General features: G+C 28.3%; 2 protein-coding genes across 2 annotated transcripts; one reads left to right on the forward strand and one right to left on the reverse strand.

Moving 5' to 3' along the window:
* Positions 1-1,589: 1,589 nt before the first annotated feature.
* Positions 1,590-19,464, forward strand: LOC135929767 (uncharacterized). Its single transcript, XM_065466477.1, has 13 exons — positions 1,590-1,692; positions 1,781-1,834; positions 1,880-2,078; positions 3,578-3,773; positions 4,277-4,680; positions 4,829-4,981; positions 5,391-5,689; positions 5,854-6,049; positions 13,202-13,334; positions 15,911-16,009; positions 17,505-17,653; positions 17,919-18,018; positions 18,486-19,464. The coding sequence occupies exons 1-13, from the start codon at positions 1,640-1,642 to the stop codon at positions 18,749-18,751; spliced, it is 2,301 nt and encodes a 766-aa protein (XP_065322549.1). The 5' UTR covers positions 1,590-1,639; the 3' UTR covers positions 18,752-19,464.
* Positions 19,398-22,773, reverse strand: LOC135929369 (uncharacterized). The gene is made up of 5 exons (XM_065465911.1): positions 22,711-22,773; positions 21,515-21,658; positions 21,227-21,312; positions 20,453-20,544; positions 19,398-19,776 (listed from the first exon to the last, which is right to left on the reverse strand). Exons 2-5 carry the CDS (start codon positions 21,639-21,641, stop codon positions 19,704-19,706), a joined length of 378 nt encoding a protein of 125 aa, XP_065321983.1. The 5' UTR covers positions 21,642-21,658; positions 22,711-22,773; the 3' UTR covers positions 19,398-19,703.
* Positions 22,774-22,798: the final 25 nt, after the last annotated feature.

Below are 22,798 nucleotides of genomic sequence, written 5' to 3' on the forward strand. Positions count from 1 at the left end.
GGAATCCGTTTTAAATTTAAATTTGACTTCGGAAATGAAAAGTTTTTTTTTGGCAGCAGAGAGATTTAAACCCTTACTTTCTACTTCCGGAGACCAAGTTTCTCCCTATGAACCATCACGCATAATAAAATAACAACAATATATTTATTATATAGGAAACAAATACAATGCCTATTTATTGGTTTACTTTCCTTCCAATATTATTCGGGTTTTTTTTTACCCATTCAATATATCTGCTTACGTTACATGATACCATTTTTTATAATTGGGTTAATTTTCTTTCAATGTTATTGTAACTTTTTTCTAAACAATGATTTGTTTGCTTAATCACATCTCTTTCATTATTTGATATTTTTATGGTTATTATACATTTTGTGAGTATTTTATTTGTTTTTGGTAATTATTTTATGTGCATTTATATTAACATTAATAAATTTTTTGTTATTTATTTTTTTTTGCACATAATTTATTTGTAATTTTAAATTGATATTTTGGCAGAAGCCAGCAATCGGTTGATGTTTAGACAAGAGTAATATTTATTTTAGGCTTAGATTTTTTCGCCTAAATGTCAACGAATGAATTATGTATCACTCTTTAAATGCGAGATGAAGTTCGCAAGAAGAATGGAAAAGAAAATTTCTCTCGTTATGCAAGTTTAACTCGAGAAATAAAATGCTTTTTTTGTTATCACATATTATCTTAAAAATATTATTAATTTTACCCAAATAAAAATTTACGAAAACTAAAACAACTCCTCTAGAAGAATAACTTAAAACAAAATATACCCTTTCCTCTTTATTAAAATATCTATTAATTTAAAAAAATATTTTTTGGATTTTATAAACTTTACTTTTGTTACTAAAAGCTATTTATTATTAAAAAATTTAATAAATAAATTAAGCTTTTCCTTATTTTACAACGCAATTATTTTGTAAAATATACCAAAATAAAACTTTGTATTAAATTCGAGAATAAATCGTAAACTATAATACTTTGCCTCTGACCTGTAACTATCTTAGTTAAGATGATAAGTTTTTTGAATGTCTAAGGTAAAATTATATAAAAAATAAATAGCTATGCTTAATTAAATATATAAAAAATTTTTCAATATGTTTATAAAATTGTATATTCAAAAAGTTTACAAATGCCTCGCAGTGCTCTTTTGTGAAAATTTGGAAGGGGAATTACTGTTACCTCCTTATATTCAGAGACATTAGCTTGCCCCTGAGAGCCTTTTCTACCACCCCCTGGGTTTTTAAATTATTTATCTATAGAAAAATTTGTGTGAACTTACTCCCCTTATAAGATATATCGAGAAAATGACTTAACCCCCCCCCCCTCCCATTAACACTGGAATTTTAAAAGTAAAAAAATAAAACGTAACAAAAAATATTACTTAGAATAAGGCTTAATCATGAAATCAGGGAAATAATTTCTTGGGTTTTAAATTTATCGATTTATATATCTTATGCTTATTATATATTTGAGAGTAGACAAAGTAAATAGAATAAATATAGTAAAAATTTAGATAAACTTCTTATCAGCGATCCAGATGCCATATGTTATAAAATGTTCAAATTTTTTTGTTAAATCAGCATGATCATAACCTTTGCTTCTAGTTATTATATACATAAAAAAAATGGATTCTATTCTTCAACAATTGATTAATATTGGATTTTCAAAAGAAATAAGGTTATAATATAAATAAAATATTCAAATATATTTTAAACATGTTAAATAACTAATAAAATTGGAATTTTTATTTATAATTTTACAATAGCTTGAAGAGCATTGCCATAAATGGAAAGAATGACCTATCTAAGTTGATTAATTGGTAATCTACATAATAAAAATTTTATGTTCTTCTTGTAATAAATAGGATTGTGTCTCATAATCAAGACCCCTTATTAAAGAAAGATGAAGATCTAAATTATATAGTTTTGTTATCATTTTCTCCTAACTGTTGTACAAGTAATTACCTGGTTAAACAAATTTATGACTATCTAGTCAATCATTTGAATGTTTATCCATCAACATGTGATTATTATTTTTCAATTCCTTTGACTCCAATGTTTACGGTTTAATATATATTATTCAATTTCATTATATATTTTGATTTTCATAATTATACTATATTTTCTTTATCTTAAAATTTTTTTTTGGAGGGGGGGATAATTTATATATATGTTTTTACATTTATTTTATGGCCATTACTTGTATACAAATCTAAGGGTTTGTACTGGTTCAACTCTTTACTAAATAGTCTAAAATAATAGCAAAAAATAAATAAAATGCCACTAAATACTTAAAATAAACCAAATTAAGGGGTGTCCTAGTTCAAAAGCTGTTTAGCCTGGCCTACAAAAAAAAATAAGTTGAACCAGATCACTCCTTCATACTATTGTTAAATTTTTGAATATATATATATATATTCAACTCAGTTTATATATGATAAGTTTAAAATTTCTTTTGGGAGTGGGAAGGGTTGAGGATTGAATCTCTACCAAGTTTTTTCTCTCATAAAGACACTGTAAGATTATTGTATAGGAACCACTAATAGCTATATTCTTGAAATATGTATTTTTAAAAAACGTATTTTTTTAAATTTTTTACAGTATTATTTTCATAAATCTACAGATTGGATTTTAACATGAACACCTTTGTTTAAGGTGTTTAATCCAATTTTTTAAAGCAAATGTTTGTGCAATTATCTGCTTATCCAACATGAATAGTGATATTACTGGGGAATAAGAATAATAAAGAAAATAGAAAATAATATAGCAAGGAAATTAATTTTTTTAAAATTATATTAGATAGATTTATTTTAATCAATTTAATTTATATTTAAACATATATAAATTAATATAAAAAATGTAAAATATATATTTTTTAAATTGATTAGGGTGCATGGAAGGGTTATATAAATGTGCAATGCATACACTTAATCAAACATCATGTTTGCCTAATGTAGGTTCTCTATATACCATTACACATACTATAAACACATTTGCGACAACAGCAGGTAAAATGGATGGAGTTTTTAAGTAACTCCTTTCCCACATACACCATATTACCACATGTCTGTCTCTGCGATCCAATCTAAATCTTCTCCTCCAGACATTACCTTTATCTTTTTTCTATATTAATTTTAAATTCCTTCTCTTCCATAACCCTCCTCCATCTTCAAATCAATCTTACCTTGCATTATCAATACTAAGTTTCATTTACTTATAAAATATCCTACATATATATATACAGGAAACACAAAATGGAGTGTCATCAGAAGATTCGTTTAAAATATATTTTAATGAATGAATCAACGGTTTAACCCTATATTCCACAGTCAGCGGGAATTAGAGGCGAATTATACAAAATATTCTGTATTTTTATATTTCTCCACTGCAAATTCGCGCCAACTGGGAACGAGGGTTTAAGTAAGTAGTTTCTTTGGTTTTCTATTCGCTATCTAAGTTTTTTACATTTATCCTATTTAATGCTATGTATTTTTTTCTCACTATTTTTATATCTCGTGAACGAAACTGACCAATCCTAAGTCGTTTTTTTATATATCTTTTAGGTATCGACTAAGAACATAAACATTTTACTGGAAGTTTTTGATCAATCATCCACCGTGATCCAAAGATTGAAAAGGACTCACCTATCCTTGACCCCTTACATGAACGAATACATGATCGGTTGCGCTCTCAGCAAAGACTTTCAGGAGATTATTCAAGAATTCTCGCTCAAACTGATCGATTTATTAAAGAGCAAAAGTGATTTCTCTTCTTAATATTGAAATTAAATAATTTCGAGACTAACTTGTTTGAATTGAGGCTGTCTTCTTATTTTTAATTAATATCCGACGATTCAAAATTTTAAATAAGTTCTCAATAAAAAAAATAGGATTTGTCTTTTGCAAATTGCAATTATCGTCTGCCTTCTTATTTTCTTTTAATTTTCTAAAATATATCCCTTTTTTTTCAGGAGAATAAGTAAGTTTATTTATTACAAAGCGTAGCGAACCTATTTGCGTTTTTTATGATGGTTGCTAACGCCCGAACGGTAATTTTTATACCAATGTGCGCGAGGCCATTTGAAATGCATTATTAGCGCTTGCAACGCATGCGCACTTCAATGTTATTTCGGCTATAATTTTAGTCGGGCCGTTTTTTAAAAAAATCGACCTTAATCGAACAACACTGGTTCCCCTCGCTAGTTAAATAATTATTTATAGAATTTTTAAATTTAATTTATCTTATAAAATATGACTAAATAGATATACTCAAAACCATAACTCCCGTTCCGCTTTACTCCTTATTGTGGGACAGATCGTGCTCCCCGATAAGTCAAGACAAACTCGTCTTCCCAATCCTAGCTTCGGTTGATCCGGATTTACTATCCGATCCCGAAAAGCGGGTAGACTCTTCCAATATGGCCGCTAGTCCGAATACTCCTCCACCACCACATTTTACGCCGCTCCAACAACTGCTGGAGAATAAAATGGACAACACGAAATTCCAGGAATTGTCCAATAAGCTTAAGGGTTTGCTCAACACCTACTGTTATCCCCAAGGGCTCTTCCCTGTCGATAAAAATGGCGATAATGAGTTAGATTGCTTATCACCTGACGCCTTCAGTATAAATCTACTTTCCATCGACGACACACTCAATCAGTGCCAAGTTAAGATTCAAACTTTATATGTTTTTTTTTATATTTCTTAGATTCCTTTTGTAAGAAATAAAATCATGTGATATTTTATTCAACACAAAATAAAATGATTGGGTTTTTCTTTAAAAATTTTATTTTATACGCTATACATTTATCCAGATATTTAGATCACTGGTCACCCCGGCTAAGGAACACGAAAACTCGGCCTCGTTCAAGCCGGTTAACGATATTTCTCGAATAGATATTCGCTCCCTGACTGGTAGCCCTAAATGCAGTTCGGTCTACGCGGTTCACAACGTCAATCTTTTTGATGTGAGTTTAAATTTTTACCCCCCCCCCCTTCGCCACCCCAATTCACACAAGTTTATCGTCTGCTTGCCAATAATTTGTTCTTTGTTTATCGGGGAACAATTATGGGACAAAAACGAGAGAAAAAGGAAGATAGATATATTTAAAAAAAAAAAATTCATATACTGATAATTAAATTTGTTACAAAATCCTGATAGGAATATTTAATAATCAGCTGATCTAAATCCGTGACTGGTTTATAAAAAAAATCAATATTCCCAGTTCCCACCCCTGATTTTATTATTAGGGTCTGTAATTAGTTTATCTTTTTTTGCCACGTCGCCTAAGGGTTAAAGCGAACCCTTAATGGGTCGCCTTATTTATTTACTGAGCCATACTTGTGTTCTTATTATTTTCATTTAAACGTAACTAGGACGACGACGAACTTTTATGCGTACCTGCTACCATTCCTCGAAGCGAGTCGGATTCTCTGCTCGTTAAAATCGGCGGGATCGTCAAAGTTTTGTCTAGCGGCGAAGTTAGCCAGGAATTGCGCGTGGATGATGCCATTTTGGCGGGAACTCGCTCCTCCGGAGAACGGAAATCGAGGGCGTTGATCTCCAGCAAATCCCAATCCGTCAAAGCCATATCCCACAAAACGGGACTTTACAGAACTGTTCATACGGAATGGCTGCGTAAAGTGCCCAAGATATGTGCTTGGAATGTTATAGAGTAAGTGGATAAAAAAATTTTTTAAAAAAAGAATTGCTCCTATCTGAATGAAGTTGATTCTCGAATATAGATCTTATAGAAAATATATATAATAATACGTATAAAATATTTGCTAAAAATATTTATTTCGCGAGTTATATTTATATTATTTAATTTTAAATAAGTACAATCTACCTTTGTCTTCCTCCGGAAAACGTGGCTACATCTAACGGGGTCGAAAACTATTCTCAAGTAGACGGGGCTCCTTCTAGGAGAAATAGGATCTTGTCGAAGATAGACTTCTACAGGATGTTTACCAAATACCAGGATTTCTCTAGGTCTATTCCCGAAGAACTATCGGAATGGTGGAACGTGGCTAAGGTATGTATGATAATTATAATTATTCTGTTCCGAAGTTTTTAGGATATTATTATTCTTGATTTAAAATTTAAAAATTAATTTCTTTATATCAAATATTTTATTCGTAAAATTCTAATTTATTAAAAATATTTATTTAAAAAAAACAAAGAATGTAGAATATAAATATCATATTCTTATAGATAAATTATCATTTTTCTTAATTAGAAAATAATAATATTTTAGTATATAATATTTTCAACCAATCACGTTGCGGCATCAATGTGATTGACAACTTTTATATAAATATATACAATTCTGGCACGGTGATGTATTAAGTGGCTAACTAATTTTCCGCATTTGAATTTGTGTAACAGAAGCTGCTAAAGAACCACCAGTTCGTTTTTGCTAACGAAAATCTTATAGTGGAAAAAAAATAAAAAAATACTGCCATTTTTAAATATGGGGGAAACTAAAATGGCGCATATCTGTTGTCTCACTTGCGATAACTTCTAATAAAAAAAACGTATTTATAATTTTAATTGACAAATTCAAATTTAATTATCTAAACATGATACCAAAAGAATATAAATAAATGTTGGGGTAAAAAAAAATTAAAATTTTTATATTTATTTTTTTTAGATAAATTGGAAAAAAATAACTATTAGTTTTATGTTCCTAGTCGGAGTTTAAAAAAAATGCTCTTCCAAAAATGCAAATCTCTTTAAGAGATTTTGGAAAAGAAGATTTTATGAGAACGCTTCAAAAAAAAGGATTTTTGATCGAATTTTATCCTAAAAATTCCAAATTTTATTTTGCAAAAAAACCTTTTTGATCTTCTTGAAAGGAAAAAAAATCTTCGCAATTTTATGATCTGAAGATTAATTATTATTAATTTTTTTTTAAAATCAAATTTTGGTTTTAGTTGAGCCGAGTCGGGAAAATCTTTATTGTCGCGCTAATCGGGTAGTAAAAATTGGTCAACAGCTGGTCTGTCACGTTGACAATAAATATAAATGTTTACTTCTAAATAGTGCTGTAAACATTTCTAAAATAATCAAACGCGTTCAACGTTCATTGGACAAAAAAAGAGAAGCTTTTACGTGGATGAACGCGTTTAACGTTCGTTTAAAATTTTATGAAAATTTTTTTAAAATATAAATTTAATTTAATATAAATAAATATTAGCCATGTTAAATAAATAATATAGTTTTATTTGATTATGGTGAATAAAAAGATATTTATATTGATAAAAAATTTATTAATTTTTAATAACAATTGTTTTTCAAATTTTTTTAATTGATAGACAAGGAACGCTTGGCAGTTAATACGGCATTGGCTATACTAAAAACGCGCTCTACAAGGGCAGATGAGGATATTGTGGTATTAATAAACAACTATTCTCACGCGAGCAATTTATTAAAAACATTTATTGTTTTGTCCTTTAATAACGCTATAAGTTAATTTTTTTATGGTTCATTCTGTGGAAGTTTTATCCATGGCCATTGAAACTTGAATACTGTATGTATAATTGCAGAAAGAACATATTGATCTTCATATATATGTTCAAATCTTTGGAAAAAATAAAATATATGTAATTAATTTGATAGTGATACCTTTAATACCTTTTATTTATCCCATTCAATACTGCGCCTATCAATGATTGACCATATTTTAAGCCTCTAATTTTTTTGTTAAACTTTAAAATAACTATCGTTATTGTTGGGGGCAAATAGCACCAAATGCATTTTTTTCTTCACTTTCTTAAAAATAATGAGCGCAGTTGCACTAGGTTTAATGATCTATTTTAATTTCTAAAATATTTTTTTAGGACTTACTGTACAGAATGCTTCCAAAAAATTTTATCATTGCTTGAAAACCTGGCTAATCCATTCCATGTCACACATTTTGTCAAACAAATTAGAATTTTCTTTTACTAAATGTATTTAATAGATTATTTGAGAAAAATATCTGAAGATGAGGAAGATGAATTTGTACCATTATCATTAAATGTGGTATTTGAAAATCAAAATAAGAAGATGAAAACTTTATATCCATATATGCTGAAAATGCATTAGAAAAATTTATCTATATAATAAACATCTTAAAAAGTGCATTTAATAAGTGGAAAAATTTTTGGGATAAACAAGATTAATCCACATCATTTTCTGCTTATTTTAGAGAAATTTCTCACGGTTGCTTATAAAGAAGGTTGCTACAAGATGAAATTCTTATTATATTTCCTTAAAATAGATAGATTCGTTAGTAAAGGAAAATTCTATTTTGTTTGACGAAGTGTGTGACATGGAATGGATTATTCAGGCTTTCGCAACGATAAAACATTTTTTGGAATAATACTCTTCCTAATAAAATTTTATAGAATCAGAATAAATTGTTTTAAATTTTTAAAATAGATCATTGAAACCTATTGCAAATGCTCTCATTATTTTTTTTAGAAAGTGAAGAAAAATGCATTTGGGCCTATTTGACCCCAACAATATCGATAGTTATTTTAAAAATAAAAACAAATTTGTGGCCTAAAATATGGTCAACTATTGAGAGACGCAGTATTAAATATGATTATCACTATCAAATTATTTACATATATTTAAAAAAAAAAAAGATTTGAACATATATATGAAGATCAATATGTTCTTCCTGCAATTACATCTGGTATTCAAGCTTAAATGGCCAGGGAGAAAACTTCCACAGAACGAACCTATTTAAAAAAAATAAACTTATAGTGTTATTGAAAAGGAATGCATTTGGAAACCTTAGAAATGATAATGCAAGAACTATTAATTTCGAAATATCCCATTTTTTGACGAGAAAGTTGAGTGAGGATGGATTGGAGGAGGATAACCTATCTCAATTTTTTTTGAAGCTTAAGGACAAAACAAAATGTTTTTAAATAAATTCCCCTTGTAAAAGGAGTTGCTTATTACGTACAATACAGCAATAACCTTATCTGCCCCTGTAGAGCGCGTTTTTAATATATCCAATGCCGTATTAACTGGCCAGGCGTTCCTGTCCTATCACATAAAAAATTTTGAAAAACATTTGTTATTAAAAATTAATTGTTATATTATATTGTATTTATAATTTATATTATAAAAAATAAAACTATATTATTTTTTAACATGGCTAATATGTCGTGATAAAAAAAAAATATAAGTCATTTATTATATTAAAATTAATTTTAAAAAAAAATTTATCATAAAATTTTGAACGAACGTTAACGCGTTCATCATCGTGAACGCAACGCGTTTTTTTTTAATAACAGCACTAAATTTTTCGAGTAAATAAAAAAATAAATTGTGTTTTTAAAATTGAACGAACGTTAAATTCGAACGCGTTCGTCAAAAAAAATGAAGAAACGCGTTCACGTTCAAAGTTCGTCAAAAATAAGAGGCAGGCAACGCTGTTCGTCATTTTTTTTTACGAACTTCGTTCACGAAAGCGTTTGTCTACAACATTACTTTCCAGATATAAACCTGCAGATTTCGATACATAATTAAACTCTCAAAATTACTAAAAATAATGTGAATGTTTTTAAAATTTTTTTTCCATTTTATAAAAAGGAAAGGGGATTTAATTACCGATAATTTTTAGTTCAGACATTATCGTTGAAAGAAAAGGATAAATTATAACTTGTTCACTTTGAAGTCGCGACTAAATTTATTTTTCAAAAATTGATGTTTATAATAAAAAAAATTATGTGACATTATATATGAGATAGGGGAATAAAAATACTCCACATATGACTATAATGTACAACTAGTAACAACATATTACAACACGCCCCCCACTAAAATTGGTTTTAAAGTAATTTACGCCCTCATTTATATGGATTTTGAATAACGAATTATCGGATACGATTAAAGTGAATTATTAATAACTTTAAAAAAAAACAATTTAAAGGCTAACCTAACATTATAAATTTTAAGTAGATAAATTTTAAAATTATATTATTTTTATGAAAATGGGGAAAAAATAACCAAATATAAACAACTACAAAAATAAAAATGCTTTTAAAGAAAAATATATAATCTTCCGCAAGATGGCGTTATATATTTAAAAAATATATCTAGACTATTTTTATTCATATGGAAACCGGTAGTGATTTATTGAACGATGATAGAACCACATTCCCCCCTTAAACCCTCCTAAAAAATTACGATACACGAATTATAATTTTTGCCACTTATAATGGAATGGGCTTGCTTTGCTATAAGCCGGAAAGTTCGAAATATTCTAAAAAAAACATAAAATAGTTAAGGTTATAACTGTTGTCAACGTTAATAAGCTAATCACATTATTCCTTTTTAAAATCAAAATAATATATATAAGTAGTGTTGTTAATCGGCACAGTTTTGAGCCGATTTTTAAAAACGGCTAAATCAGTATTTTTATCCTTAAAAATATTAGGCATAGCTTGAAGATTTTTCTCATAGATACAAAAGCCTTGACATCTCATAGCCACATTAGGAGGCTTGATCAATTTTTTTTTCTGGCTTAAATATAGAGTAAGCCGTTTTTAAAAATCAGCTGAAATTGAGCCGTTTAAAAACACATATAATATATATATGTGTACAAGTGTTTTTATTAGTGTTGTTAGATTACTTAAGTTCAACTTATAAATACAGCGTATAGCCATATTTTTATCCAAAAGTATTAGAATCAATCTTCAAGTTGAAACTCAACCTAGAAGCTTAATTCAATTTTATTTTAGGCTAACAAGCTTGGCTAAGCTACAATAGAAGACGGTCAAGGGTAGGTGACTTGAACAACACTAGTTTTTAATGATGAAATGGAAGAGGGAAAAGGGTGTTTTTTATGTTAGCTATAATGTGATATTTTTACAACTTTTAAGTCATTTTTTTCAGTGCGTTTTTATAAAATATAAAAATATAATTTTACCGAAAATATATTTCCTGCATATTTAGAATACCTATGTTAGGAATTGTAGATAAATTTAGCCGTTAACCTTCGAGTCATTCTATAATTTATGTGAAAAAATCTATGGAAAAAAAAAACTAACGTATATTATATTTAGTTTTAAAATTTCGTGGTAAAAATCTGTTTGAAATTCATGGGGTAAAGTAATTCCAAAAATAATCAAATACATTTTCGGTATACTCAGATTTTTTAAATTTAAAACAATTGAAAAAATAGCACATCGTCGCTAACATATATATATAATTCAATATAAGTTTATATGAAAAAGAGTTCAAAAACGGTTTTTACAGGTTAAACTAGGCCTCTGTTTGGGAATCCTTGATGTAAACCGAGCATTTTTTTTGTTTAAAGAACCGCCAAATTTCTTTTTCGCTTTGTGGCCTCGCAAAGTTTTTGTTTTTTTAAACTCGGTCCTCGGTTTTACCGCTAAATTTTTTTTTTATTACTCTCAAAATTTTGAAAACTATTAGATTTCTTCTTATAAAGAAAACCTATTTCCATTTTTAAAAAGGGGGGTTTATTTTTGGTGTTTTATTAGTTAGACATTATATCGTTGAAAGAAATGGATAAATAAATTATAACTTGTTCACTTGTGAAGTCCGCTATAAATTATTTTTTTCTAAAATTGACCCTTTTTAAAATAAAAAAAATTATGTGACATTATATAAGAGATAGGGGAATAAAAATACATTCCACATATGACTATAATGTACAACTTGTAACAACATATCATAACACGCCCCCACCAAAAAAGGTTTTAAGGTAATTTACGCTCCTAATTTATATAGATTTTAAATTACGAATTATTGGATACGATTATAAATATATTATTTAATAACGTTAGCTTATTTTTATTTTTTTTTAAAAAAGTACAATTTAATGTTAACCTTACATAGATATTTATTGTATTAATTTAAAATTATATCATTTGAAAAAAAAATACAACCAAATCAATACGTAAATGCTTTCAAACTAAAAATATATTTTCTTCCGCAAGATGGCGTTCTTTAACTTATAGAAAAATATATATATTTTGGATTATTTTTTTTTATATCGGAGATCAGTAATGATCGAATGAATGATGATAGAGTCATACAAACCTCCACCTCTCCCCCCCATTAAACTCCTATAAAAAATTTCAATACATGACTCATTTGAAACATTGGAATTAGGAATAGGAATCTCTTTAAATGGAGGGAAATTCCGCTCGTAATGTTCCTGTTAGTGTTGTCAAACGGCTCGCTTTGAACCCATTTTTTAAAGCGATTGACTCAATATTTTAGCCAGAAAATATTGCTTTAAGCCTCGAGATTTCGATAACATATGTCCAGACCCTTTGTGCCATCTATGAAGAAAAATCTTCAGGCATGGGTAATATTTTTTCTGGGTGAAGTATTGAGTTAGGCATCGTTTTTTTTAAAAATCGGCCCAAAACGGGCCGGTTAACAACACTAGGGCCTGATGTTAAAGCCGGAAAGTTCTAAATATGAATTTTTAAAGAAATCATAAATTCGAACTGATGGTTAACTAAGTTATTAATCAAATTATTCTAAGGCAAACGAAAAATCAAATGCAAACTGAAATGTACTGTTAAAGTTAAGCATATGTATTTTAATTTTAACATCCAGTTTTTTTTAAAATACAAAAAATTTATTGTGGAATATATATATATAAGTAAAAGTAAAATGCCTATTTTTGATAATTTATTTTTGATTGGATTATTATATTAGCCTTACGAGCTTTTAAAGTGCGATAGAAAAAATACATTTAAAACAAATAAATGACAATAAAACGCGGTTAAAAAAAAATTCGTTAGTTAAACGAGCTTGCCATTATGAGACCTTCCATTTTAGGTCTCACAACAGCAGACCAACCCAGAATAGTGATTATGATTACTACAGTCAAGATATAACGCTTGTTCTCCTAATGAATAAATCTTATATTCTTAAGTTCCCCCCCCCCCAAATCTAAAAATAAATGGGTTTTTGTGCCGGGTCTGGGTTAGATCCCCGGGTCTGTGCTCAGAACAGTCCCGAGTACACCGATCAAGCAAATTAACAACACTACCTATACAATATAGTTCGCGAATGACGCAACCACGAATTAGAATACGTTTTTCTTTACCCTATTGATATCATAACATCTGATAATATAATATAAACTCTTATTTAAAATAAATTCGATTACCCCCCCCCCTCCCCTCATCTTCTCTCGTAGCCTGATCACGAAATCGACTTTGAGGCGGAAAAATTGACCGTGAAACATAGGTACTTATTGTTGCGGCACGGAGAGAGGTCGGATCAAACGTTCGCGCCCGATTGGTACGATTCGGTCTTCAAATCCGAAACGTGTAAATTTAAAATAAATATATTTTAAACATAAGTACACTTTATACGGTGAAACCTCCGTTATGTGGCCACATAAAATTGGGCGATTATATCTTTTTTGTGGGGTAAAACAGAGATAATTGCCAAATTAAATAAACACCTTAAAGTTTTGAATGGGGCTGAACCTAAAGGAGTCGAGATTATGATGTGGTCACCTTTTAGTGGGTATCGCTGTATTATTTTGAATGTATAAAAGGGCCATTCCTTGACAAATAGCTCCAAAAAATGGCGATTTATCGTATATTTTTTTAAACTTTCAAATAGTTAGTTTAATAAGTTGTAAATTTTTTAAGCCAAATCAAAACTTTGGAGCTTTATCTCGGCCCATACCCTGAGTTAGGAACTTTACCCCTCATTCACAATTAGCGCGAATCACAGCTAACGGTTAACGGTAAATGAGGGGTTAAAACGCGATTCTTGATATAACGAAATCTTTAAGCAAAATTAAATCAAAGAATATTGTTATTAAAAGAAATAAATCGAAAAATAAAATATTAAATCAATATCTTCGGTACAGATTTAATTCCGATAAAATCATTTATATATATATTTTTTAAAAAAAAAAACCTTTTAAGGGCTCGGTAAAAAAAAGTGCCGATAATTTTTTGATTTTTTTGTCGTAGTTGAAAAGTTTTATTTTTTATCTTATATATCTATGTTAGTCGCCAATATGTTTTTTTTCCCGGCAATTTCTTATTTTTTGCAACTTTAAAATCATTTTTTTAGGCGCGTTTTTTTTTTAAATTTAAAAAATCTGATTTTAACCGGAAATATATTTCCATCTGTTTTTAGAATGCCTACTTTATAAGATTATAGACAAATTTTTCCGTTTGACTCATTTTTAAATTTATATATAAATAAAATATATGGAAAAATTAATTTAAGTTATATTAACTTCTAAAGTTTCTTAACAAATTTGTCCTAAATTCATAGGTTAGATATACGTAAATCCCAGTGACATATATAATACCTAGACTGACGATTCATTCATTAAAATGCGTTTTTAAGCGTCGTTAAAAGAAAATCAGCTGGACCTGCCATTTTGATATCATATATAGTAATTATTCTCATGTTTATAAACTACTATTAAATTGATAACTTGCTTCCTTGTTATCTCGATGATCCGGTAATTCTTTAATAAAGTTTGCATAGATATAGGAATAAATTAGGCACGCATTTAAAATTTTAATAATGATTAGTGTAACCAAGATGGCGTCTCCAGTTGATTTGCACTTGATGTACACTTTTAATGAATGAATCATCAGTCTAGGTATTATATATGTCATTGGTAAATCCAGTAAAATCAGATTTTCAAAATTTTCAAAATGGCGCTTAATAAAATATGATTTAAACTTAATTAAAAAAATAACCTATTTGACGTTTAACATCTTATATAAATAAAATTTAAATTTTTTTTTTATAAAAAATAAATGGTATCATAATGGATAACACCTACCCCAACCATATTAAGAGGCGAATCTATTTCTTTAAAGAAATGATTAAATAAAGGGGAACGCTTGCATTGATTACAACCTCCATCTTATTAAATATGTATTAATTCATCAAAAGTTAGTGATTGTTAATCGGCTCGATTTAAACCGGTTTTTTAAAAACCGGGTAACTCAGTGTATTTTAGACAGAAGAAATATTGTCTAAGTCTCTCGAGATTGCGTTAACAGATGTTCAAACCTTTGTGCCACCTATTGAGCAAAGCCTCGAGATTGTAACAGATGTTCAAACCTTTGTGCCACCTATTGAGCAAAGCCTCGAGATTGTAACAGATGTTCAAACCTTTGTGCCACCTATTGAGTAAAGCCTCGAGATTGTAACAGATGTTTAAACCTTTGTGCCACCTATTGGCAAAATCTTAAGGCTCGCAATAATATTTTTTTTCCTTATACAATAATTGGGTTAGCCGTTTTAAAAAAATCGGCTCAAAATGAGCCGCACTCATCGAGAGTAATAATTCTGTAGCTTTAATTTAAATAAAAAATTTTAACATTGGTAAATTTGAGAAATAATAAATGTCAATCATATATGAATGAAATGATTAAAGAGAAAGAAAATAATAAAATTAAGAAAAAAGAAAGAAAGAATGAATGAAAGCAAGTATAAATTATTACGAAACTTTTGTGTATTAAATTTTTGAATGATTAAAAAAAAAAAGAAGTTAGTATATAATTTTTGGTGATTTCGGATGAAGGAACTCTCGCTAGGAGACAGAAAATATGAGTTTAAAAAAAATTTAAGTTTCAAAAAAAAAAAACTCATTGTGCCCGCTCAAGAGCGGATGAATGAAGGATCGCCTTTTTATAATGCCCAAAATTCACGTATTTATTGTTTTAATTCACGTAAAGCCCCCTATTATAGCTATAGAGACTTGAACATGCCGAGGTATTTACCCAAGAGGAAAACTGGACTCAGAGAATTTTTCAAGGATCCCTCTATCACGGAAATAGGGATGTTTGAAGCCTATTTAACTGGTTTAAATTTTTTTTAAAAAAAATAGAAAACTCTAATTTTGCATATATGCATTTAGGTCAATATTTTAAAAAGATCCGCTTCTACGAGACTCTAAATTGGGTGTACTGCTCTCCGTCACTCAGGTGCGTTCAAACTGTGCATTACATTCTTAAAGGTAATATACTTTATTTATATATATGTTAGCGGCAATGTGTTTTTTCCGGCAATGTGTTATTTTTTTCAACTTTAAAACAATATTTTAGCGCGTTTTTTTAAATTTAAAAATCTGATTTTACCGGAAATGAATTCCAGCATGTTTGGAATACCTATCTTATGAATTGTAGAGAATTTTACCTTTAAATTTTGAGTTAATTATAATTTATATGAAAAATTTATGGAAGAAATAATATAAATTATATTAGGTTCAAAAGCTCATGATAAAATTATCTGAATTTCTTAGGGTAGGTATTCCAAGCATGATTGAGTACATTTCCGGTAAAATCAGATTTTTAAATTTAAAAAAACGCGCTTAAAAATTGCTTTAAAGTTGAAAAAAATAACACATTGCCGGAAAAAACACATTGACGCTAACATATATACTATATATATATATATATATTAAAAAAAATGTGTAGTAAAAACTTTGTTTTTTTTTAGCGGGCTAGAATACGGTGAAAGCCTGAATTATTAATTTAGAAAAAAAGGAAGTTGTGGTGGGTAACATTTCAACTTTTGGAAGAAAGAAACAGAAATATATTCACCGGTTATCCGCAGCGCGTCCCCGTTAGATTCGAGCCGATTCCCACCTACCACCCGACCATCATAATCAGAGGCCCGCGGGCCAAGAACCCGAGTTGAAGCGGGCCTGCAGGCCATAAAATGATCTTTTTTGTTTGAGAGATGGAAGTAGGTGGTTATAGCCTCTTCTTGTTAATGGCTCTTTTCAGGTTAACCCATGTTGCCCAGTCCTTTCATTAACTACAATCCATCTAATTTGCAGCTCTCTCTACGGCTTATTGGAGGGGGGATATAATATTAAATGGTATTTTCATAAAAAATTACACTCATAAGGATAAATTTAAGCATTGTTACATTCTTCCCCTACCCATAAATAATTGTTATATTTTAAAAATATTTTGGTAAAAATATCTTTTCATAATTTTATATATCGAAATTGTATAAATGTTGTTTAAACAATCGATAATTATAATTTATCGAAGGACTTAAGACCTTTTTACGCCTTTGCCATTCTTCCACGCTTCATTTTTTTGGCCTAGTGGGATTTTAGCCTCATTAGGCAGCTGTATAAATCTTACACATAACAGCTCGCGCTGTAAGATGTTTAAAATTGTATTTTTTTAAAAAAATTGGGCAAACAAGCGAGAGCTCCTAGAATGGGTGCCTAATGATATACAGTTGCGTCCTCTTACAATATTCAATCATAAAAAAGTTGTAGTGATTATATATCGGATCGGTTATCCGGCAGATATCAACCTCATATCAGATTTGATTGGCTTCTTAGAAAGCTGTTTCTGTAAACACCAAATCTCATTTACTTGTATTATATGCTTACTATTTCCTTCCCCCCCCCCACAAAATCGACAAAATTTTTTTTTATACCCTACCTATTTCTTATCTTCAAACCATTTTTTTAAAACAATAAAAAAAAGGTTTAGGTTTAGACGAAGCGCTCAAGATACGAATAGAACCGGGGCTTTTTGAATGGTATGGATGGCATCGAGAAGTTAAACCCGTGTTTATGAGTCCTCAGAGATTCAAAAATTGCAGCTTCAATATAGACACTACATACGTTACGATGGTTTATTTATTTTAAATCTCTTTGGGGGGGGGGGGGGGGGGGTATTTACTAAGATTTTTTGTTCCCCAGCTCATAATAGTTAGGATTGGATCTTTTTATTATAGTTACATTACATCACAATACTCGTAAAATATCTAGAAATTTCTTCTTCGAATATTTCCAAAGTAACACTTTTTTAACTAAGTTTTAAAATCGGTTTTTTTTTGTTGATATTATTTATTTTTATTAAATTTAATTTATTTTTAAAAAATAATTATTATTAAAGATGCCTGAGGTTCAATACAACCCCAGCGAAACGTTAGAAGAATATTACGCAAGAGGGGAAAAATTCATGAGGCTCCTAGCTAAGAGGCATGATCAACAAGGTATAGATTTAATATTAAGTCCTTGAGATGTTGGAGTTATTATTATAATGTTCTATGTCAATTTTTTTATAATTATAAATTTAGGATTATATTTTAATAGTTGTATATGGAAGTTGGAAGTATAGTATTAAAGAGACATAGAACATTAAAATATTGAAACATCTATTTGTTAAATTAATCCTTTTTAGGGCGCCTAGCCAAGTTTTCAAAACAAAAAGAGAATAGTATTTTTAACAGGGTGTCAAGGTTATCCAATCATTGAGACGAAATTGTTTTATATTCATGTGACATTAAAAAAAAATTATTTTTCAAATAAATCTATTCCAAGAAAATATGTACGAATTTTTACTTTTGAAAGATCTAATATCTAAATTTTTTCTTTTGTTTACCAAACCTTAATTAAAAATTGACAGACAAGTCTTCTCGTGACGTTTTAAACATAATTATTTATTCTTTTATTCGAAAAGAGGGAGATTTCTTGATAATGGGTCACGCGGCTACTTTAGAGGTCAACACTTTTCCCATTTTGACCGCGACCACCAATCCCCAAAAACGCAGCAGAGATTACCAAGAATTTCACGAGATACTTCAAAAAACGCCCTACCTAGCGTGCACTCGCATAGACGAACGTCTCGATGGCTCCTGGGCATGGCCACCTATCCCTCCCAGCTTACCCGTCACTTACCTCAAGAATATGTCTTACGATTGGACCGTTCTGAGTAGCTCGAAATGATTTTTTTGGCGGGATTTTTTTAAATTTCTCCGCAAACTGAATCCATTTTTTAGAAAAACCCTTTTATCTTGTTTTCTTAATTCTAATACCTTTACAATAACAATTGTCCGCCATCTTGGAACGAATTGAGGAGGGTTAATCAATCTCAACATTTTGCCGCATCTAAGACCGTAATAACTGGTCAAATTATAGCAAAGTTTAGGTGTTGGTCTCGTATAATTTTGTGATATTTTATAGAATCTTTTTTTAAAATTTATTCTATCAACTTAAACAAATATTTACATATAAAAATATTATATTTTTTTAATAAAATTAGAATGAAATGTGTTTTGATTTTAAAAAAATTTTCCTATCATTATTATTAAGGCTTATATAATTATAATGATAATATATTTATTGATATTCACTTTTTTTCTCATCTAATAATTTACACAAACTTACCCTATACCAAGCATTCTATACTCATTTCCGGTTTCGAAGTTGAATCCCAATACGTGACGCCATTTATAAATTTATGAGAAAAATTTTTTATTTGAATTTAAATTACATTTTTATCCGCATATAATTTTATTAATCCTATTTATATTCCAAAAACATGAATTCATCTCACAAAAAATTTTTTTAACAGGGTTTTATAAATTAAATTTTTACCATTATTTTGTAATTCATTTACCAATTTCGATTTAATAACATGTTGACTGGGTTTTCTTTATTTGAACGAATTTATATACAATTGCAGATTTTTGTATATGTGATACATTTTTATATAACCGAAATGATATTTATTTATATGGTAGAAAATAAAATCTTATATAAAAAAAACTCGTAGAATAATTATGATCACGTGAGCACACGCTTGCTACACCGGAAGGGATATAAGGATTCTTAGAAAATCTAATCAGTTATAATCTCGTGACATTTTTTTAAAATCAATTAGTATCGTTGGCATCTGTCATTTTTCTTTCCTATGTTTTTTATGCTTCTTGTGCCGACTCTTGTCTTTTTTGTTAATCTTTCGCTTGCTTCTTACAATTTAAAAAAAAAGTTATAATAGTTATGGATAAAGTATTATGCAAGGCTCATCATTTAGGAATTTAATTTGGAATTATGGTGAATTTATTTATTAAACACTAAAAATGTAATGATTATTATCATGAATTGGAATTAACGATAAAATTAATTTTTTTTAATAATCAATCAGCTGTTAAATCGTGTTTTATATGAACTGGAACCCTTTTAAAATCCATGAGTTCTAACAAAAGTAGGATGAAAGTGAGACATTGTATTTAAGAAGCGGTCATTTTAAATTTGAGAAAATGATGAATGAGATATATATACATATATTAATATATAACATATAAAACGTGATTTCAAAAGTTACTATTGTTTTACATTCCAAAAAAAAAATGTAACTGAATCAGGCGTTACTAGTTTCTTATTTTAGAGATCAACACTTATTTTTTTGTCTAAACTTGCGAAACCAATATTTATTATGGTTTTGGACCCCTGATTGCATTCTCGGAAACGTGTTCACGATAATACCTTTTCACATGAATAGTTTAACAGTAAATGACGTATAATGTCATATTTAAAAAATAACCAAAAAAGGATAAAACATAAACCTCAAATTGTAGGGAGGAGATATCTTAAACTCCCAATTACAATTTAATAAAACGCTTATCTTTGTTTAAATTGATTTACGATTTAGAAGTGGCGGCCGATCCAATATCATGACTTGTTTCTGTATCGTCATCAAAAAGGGTCATTTGGTTTCCTATTACATCCTTCAGCATCTTTTTTATTAGAGGGAAATTTTAATTTTATATGATATAAAAAATAAAATAATTATAGTTGTGACGTTTTTCAATATTTTTTTTCGTGAAGATACAATAACACAATAATTAATCTTTGTGTTAAGATTTCGTATCACGTGAGTAGTGTTGTTGCTCATTGCCTTGAGATTCAGTTAGTCGATGTCTAGACCTTTGTGCTATATATGAGCAAAATTTTTATGACTTGGGTTACTATTTTTCAGGGCAAAATATTGAGCTAGCGGTTTTTAAAAATCGGCTCAAAACGAGCCGTTTAACAACAATACACGTGAGTGTATATATTGCAATTATTTTATCTTCGTTTTAGGATTTGTATTAAGATGTATATATGGTTCCCGTTCTAAATCGCTAAAAATTGGGAACATGGCTTATATCTCCTAGAAAATTTTAAAGTAAATTTGAAATTAATATAGATACTTAGGGATTAAATACTTGTATTTAAATTGAAAATTAAAAAAAAATCGCTAAAAGATTTTTGTTTTAGCGATTTAGAACCTATCCCGTATATATGTATATTATTAAGTATTATATGGAAATAAATTTATGGACATGAAAACACTTGATTGAAGTGTATTTCAATTAAAACAGATCATACGAAAATATGGGTTAGGATAATTATATTAAAACGGGACGAAGGGAAAACCTCGTTATAATTTTTGTTATTGATCGGAATATTCCTACGTGAGGCTACTTCTTTGCAAAGTTTCCTGGCATCTCTAGAACATTTTTCTAGTTATTTTAAATAATAAACAAAACAATAATTATTATTTAAAAATTGTAATCTTAAAAACTACAGTTAAAAAAATTTATCTAGAAATATAAAATGTTAAATAATTTTCGATAGCAACTTATGAAATCTAATTATTGATATTTACATGAGTAAATTAGGTAAATAAAATTATCCATAAAAAGTATATATTATAATGAATACCATTTGTTACATCTTCATGCTGCAGACATTTTTTGTCATTAGCTAATTTAATTATCGTATCATGTATAGCCAGTTTTTCAACAGGAAGGAATCGAGAGGAGAATATTTCATTGTTCAATGGTACCATTTTATCTTTATATAAATCTTTTTTTTTACACAAATCTTTAAATAATCATAATAATGTTTAAAAAAGGATATACACTAGTGAGGCTACTATATATTATTTTTTTATATTAGTCAAAATATTTTTTAATATATATATTTAAATTATATATTCATATTAGATAAAATAAATTTTGCATTCAAATTTTTATTTTTTAGATTAAAAAAGCGTTTAATAAAAGTATCTACCTCTAGAATAATATATGTATATAGATAATACTTTTTATAAAGTGAATCTAAATACATATCCAGATGTGACATTTCTGCATCTAGCTACTTTAACAACTCTGTAAATTATAAAATTTAATCTTAAAATTGCATAAAAGTCTTAGGGTAGATATTCTAAATGCTGAAATACATTTCCAGAAAAATCAGACCTTTCATATTTTTTTTATAAAAAATTAGCTAATAAAACCATATTTAATTAAATAACATATTGACAGAAAACACACATTTACACTAACATATATAAGTAATGTTGAGCATGACTAAAATAGGCATCCTTAAAAACTAACCATCCCTAAGTATTTCCTATTATAGAAGAGCAAATTTAATAAAATTAATTATTATTGAATAGTGTTTAAGTTTTTTTTTAAATATTTTTTAAAAAACTTGTAAATTAGTAAAATATAAAGAAACCATTTTCTAAATCTCTTCAAAGAGCTAAATATGATTCTATATTAATTTTATTGTGGAAATCTTAAAATCAAAATAACATTATCTTAAATTTGAACTTCTATATGAAATGCATAGTTTTCAGGGAAGTGTATTTTTGCCATGCCCATAATTTTATTTATAACTTTATTTTAGGCAATAATTTCATATTAATGAATTAATTTATTTGATAGGGTACCTAAAAATATGATAATATTTTTTGTAATTTTATATGAAACAAGAAAAGAAAAATATCTAGTAAGTCACATTCAATTCAGCTATAAACATTAACCATATGAGATAAATAACTTTTGGAGAATAAAAAATATATATTTCACTTATTTTTTTTATGAAAGTTAATTGGTTAATATAAAAATAACCTTGAGCATTGTATTTTTTGGCTGTCTCCTTTAGTATTTCATTTTGTATTTCCTGATCTAAAAACATAGCTAATTAAAAAAATATTTT

This window comes from Gordionus sp. m RMFG-2023, chromosome 5 (genome assembly GCF_954871325.1).
Source record: "Gordionus sp. m RMFG-2023 chromosome 5, tfGorSpeb1-WG-v2, whole genome shotgun sequence".
In the NCBI taxonomy this organism is placed as follows: Eukaryota; Metazoa; Nematomorpha; class Gordioida; order Chordodea; family Parachordodidae; genus Gordionus; species Gordionus sp. m RMFG-2023.

Coding starts and splice junctions, on each gene's coding strand:
- LOC135929767 (XM_065466477.1), top strand. CDS start 1,640: ATGGATTCTATTCTTCAACAATTGATTAATATTGGATTTTCAAAAGAA. Junction 1,835..1,879: donor CTATCTAAGTTGATTAATTG/GTAATCTACATA, acceptor TGTAATAAATAG/GATTGTGTCTCATAATCAAG. Junction 2,079..3,577: donor CTTTGACTCCAATGTTTACG/GTTTAATATATA, acceptor TATATCTTTTAG/GTATCGACTAAGAACATAAA.
- LOC135929369 (XM_065465911.1), bottom strand. CDS start 21,641: ATGGTACCATTGAACAATGAAATATTCTCCTCTCGATTCCTTCCTGTT. Junction 21,313..21,514: donor GCATGAAGATGTAACAAATG/GTATTCATTATA, acceptor TAAAATAACTAG/AAAAATGTTCTAGAGATGCC. Junction 20,545..21,226: donor ATAACAAAAATTATAACGAG/GTTTTCCCTTCG, acceptor CTAATAAAAAAG/ATGCTGAAGGATGTAATAGG.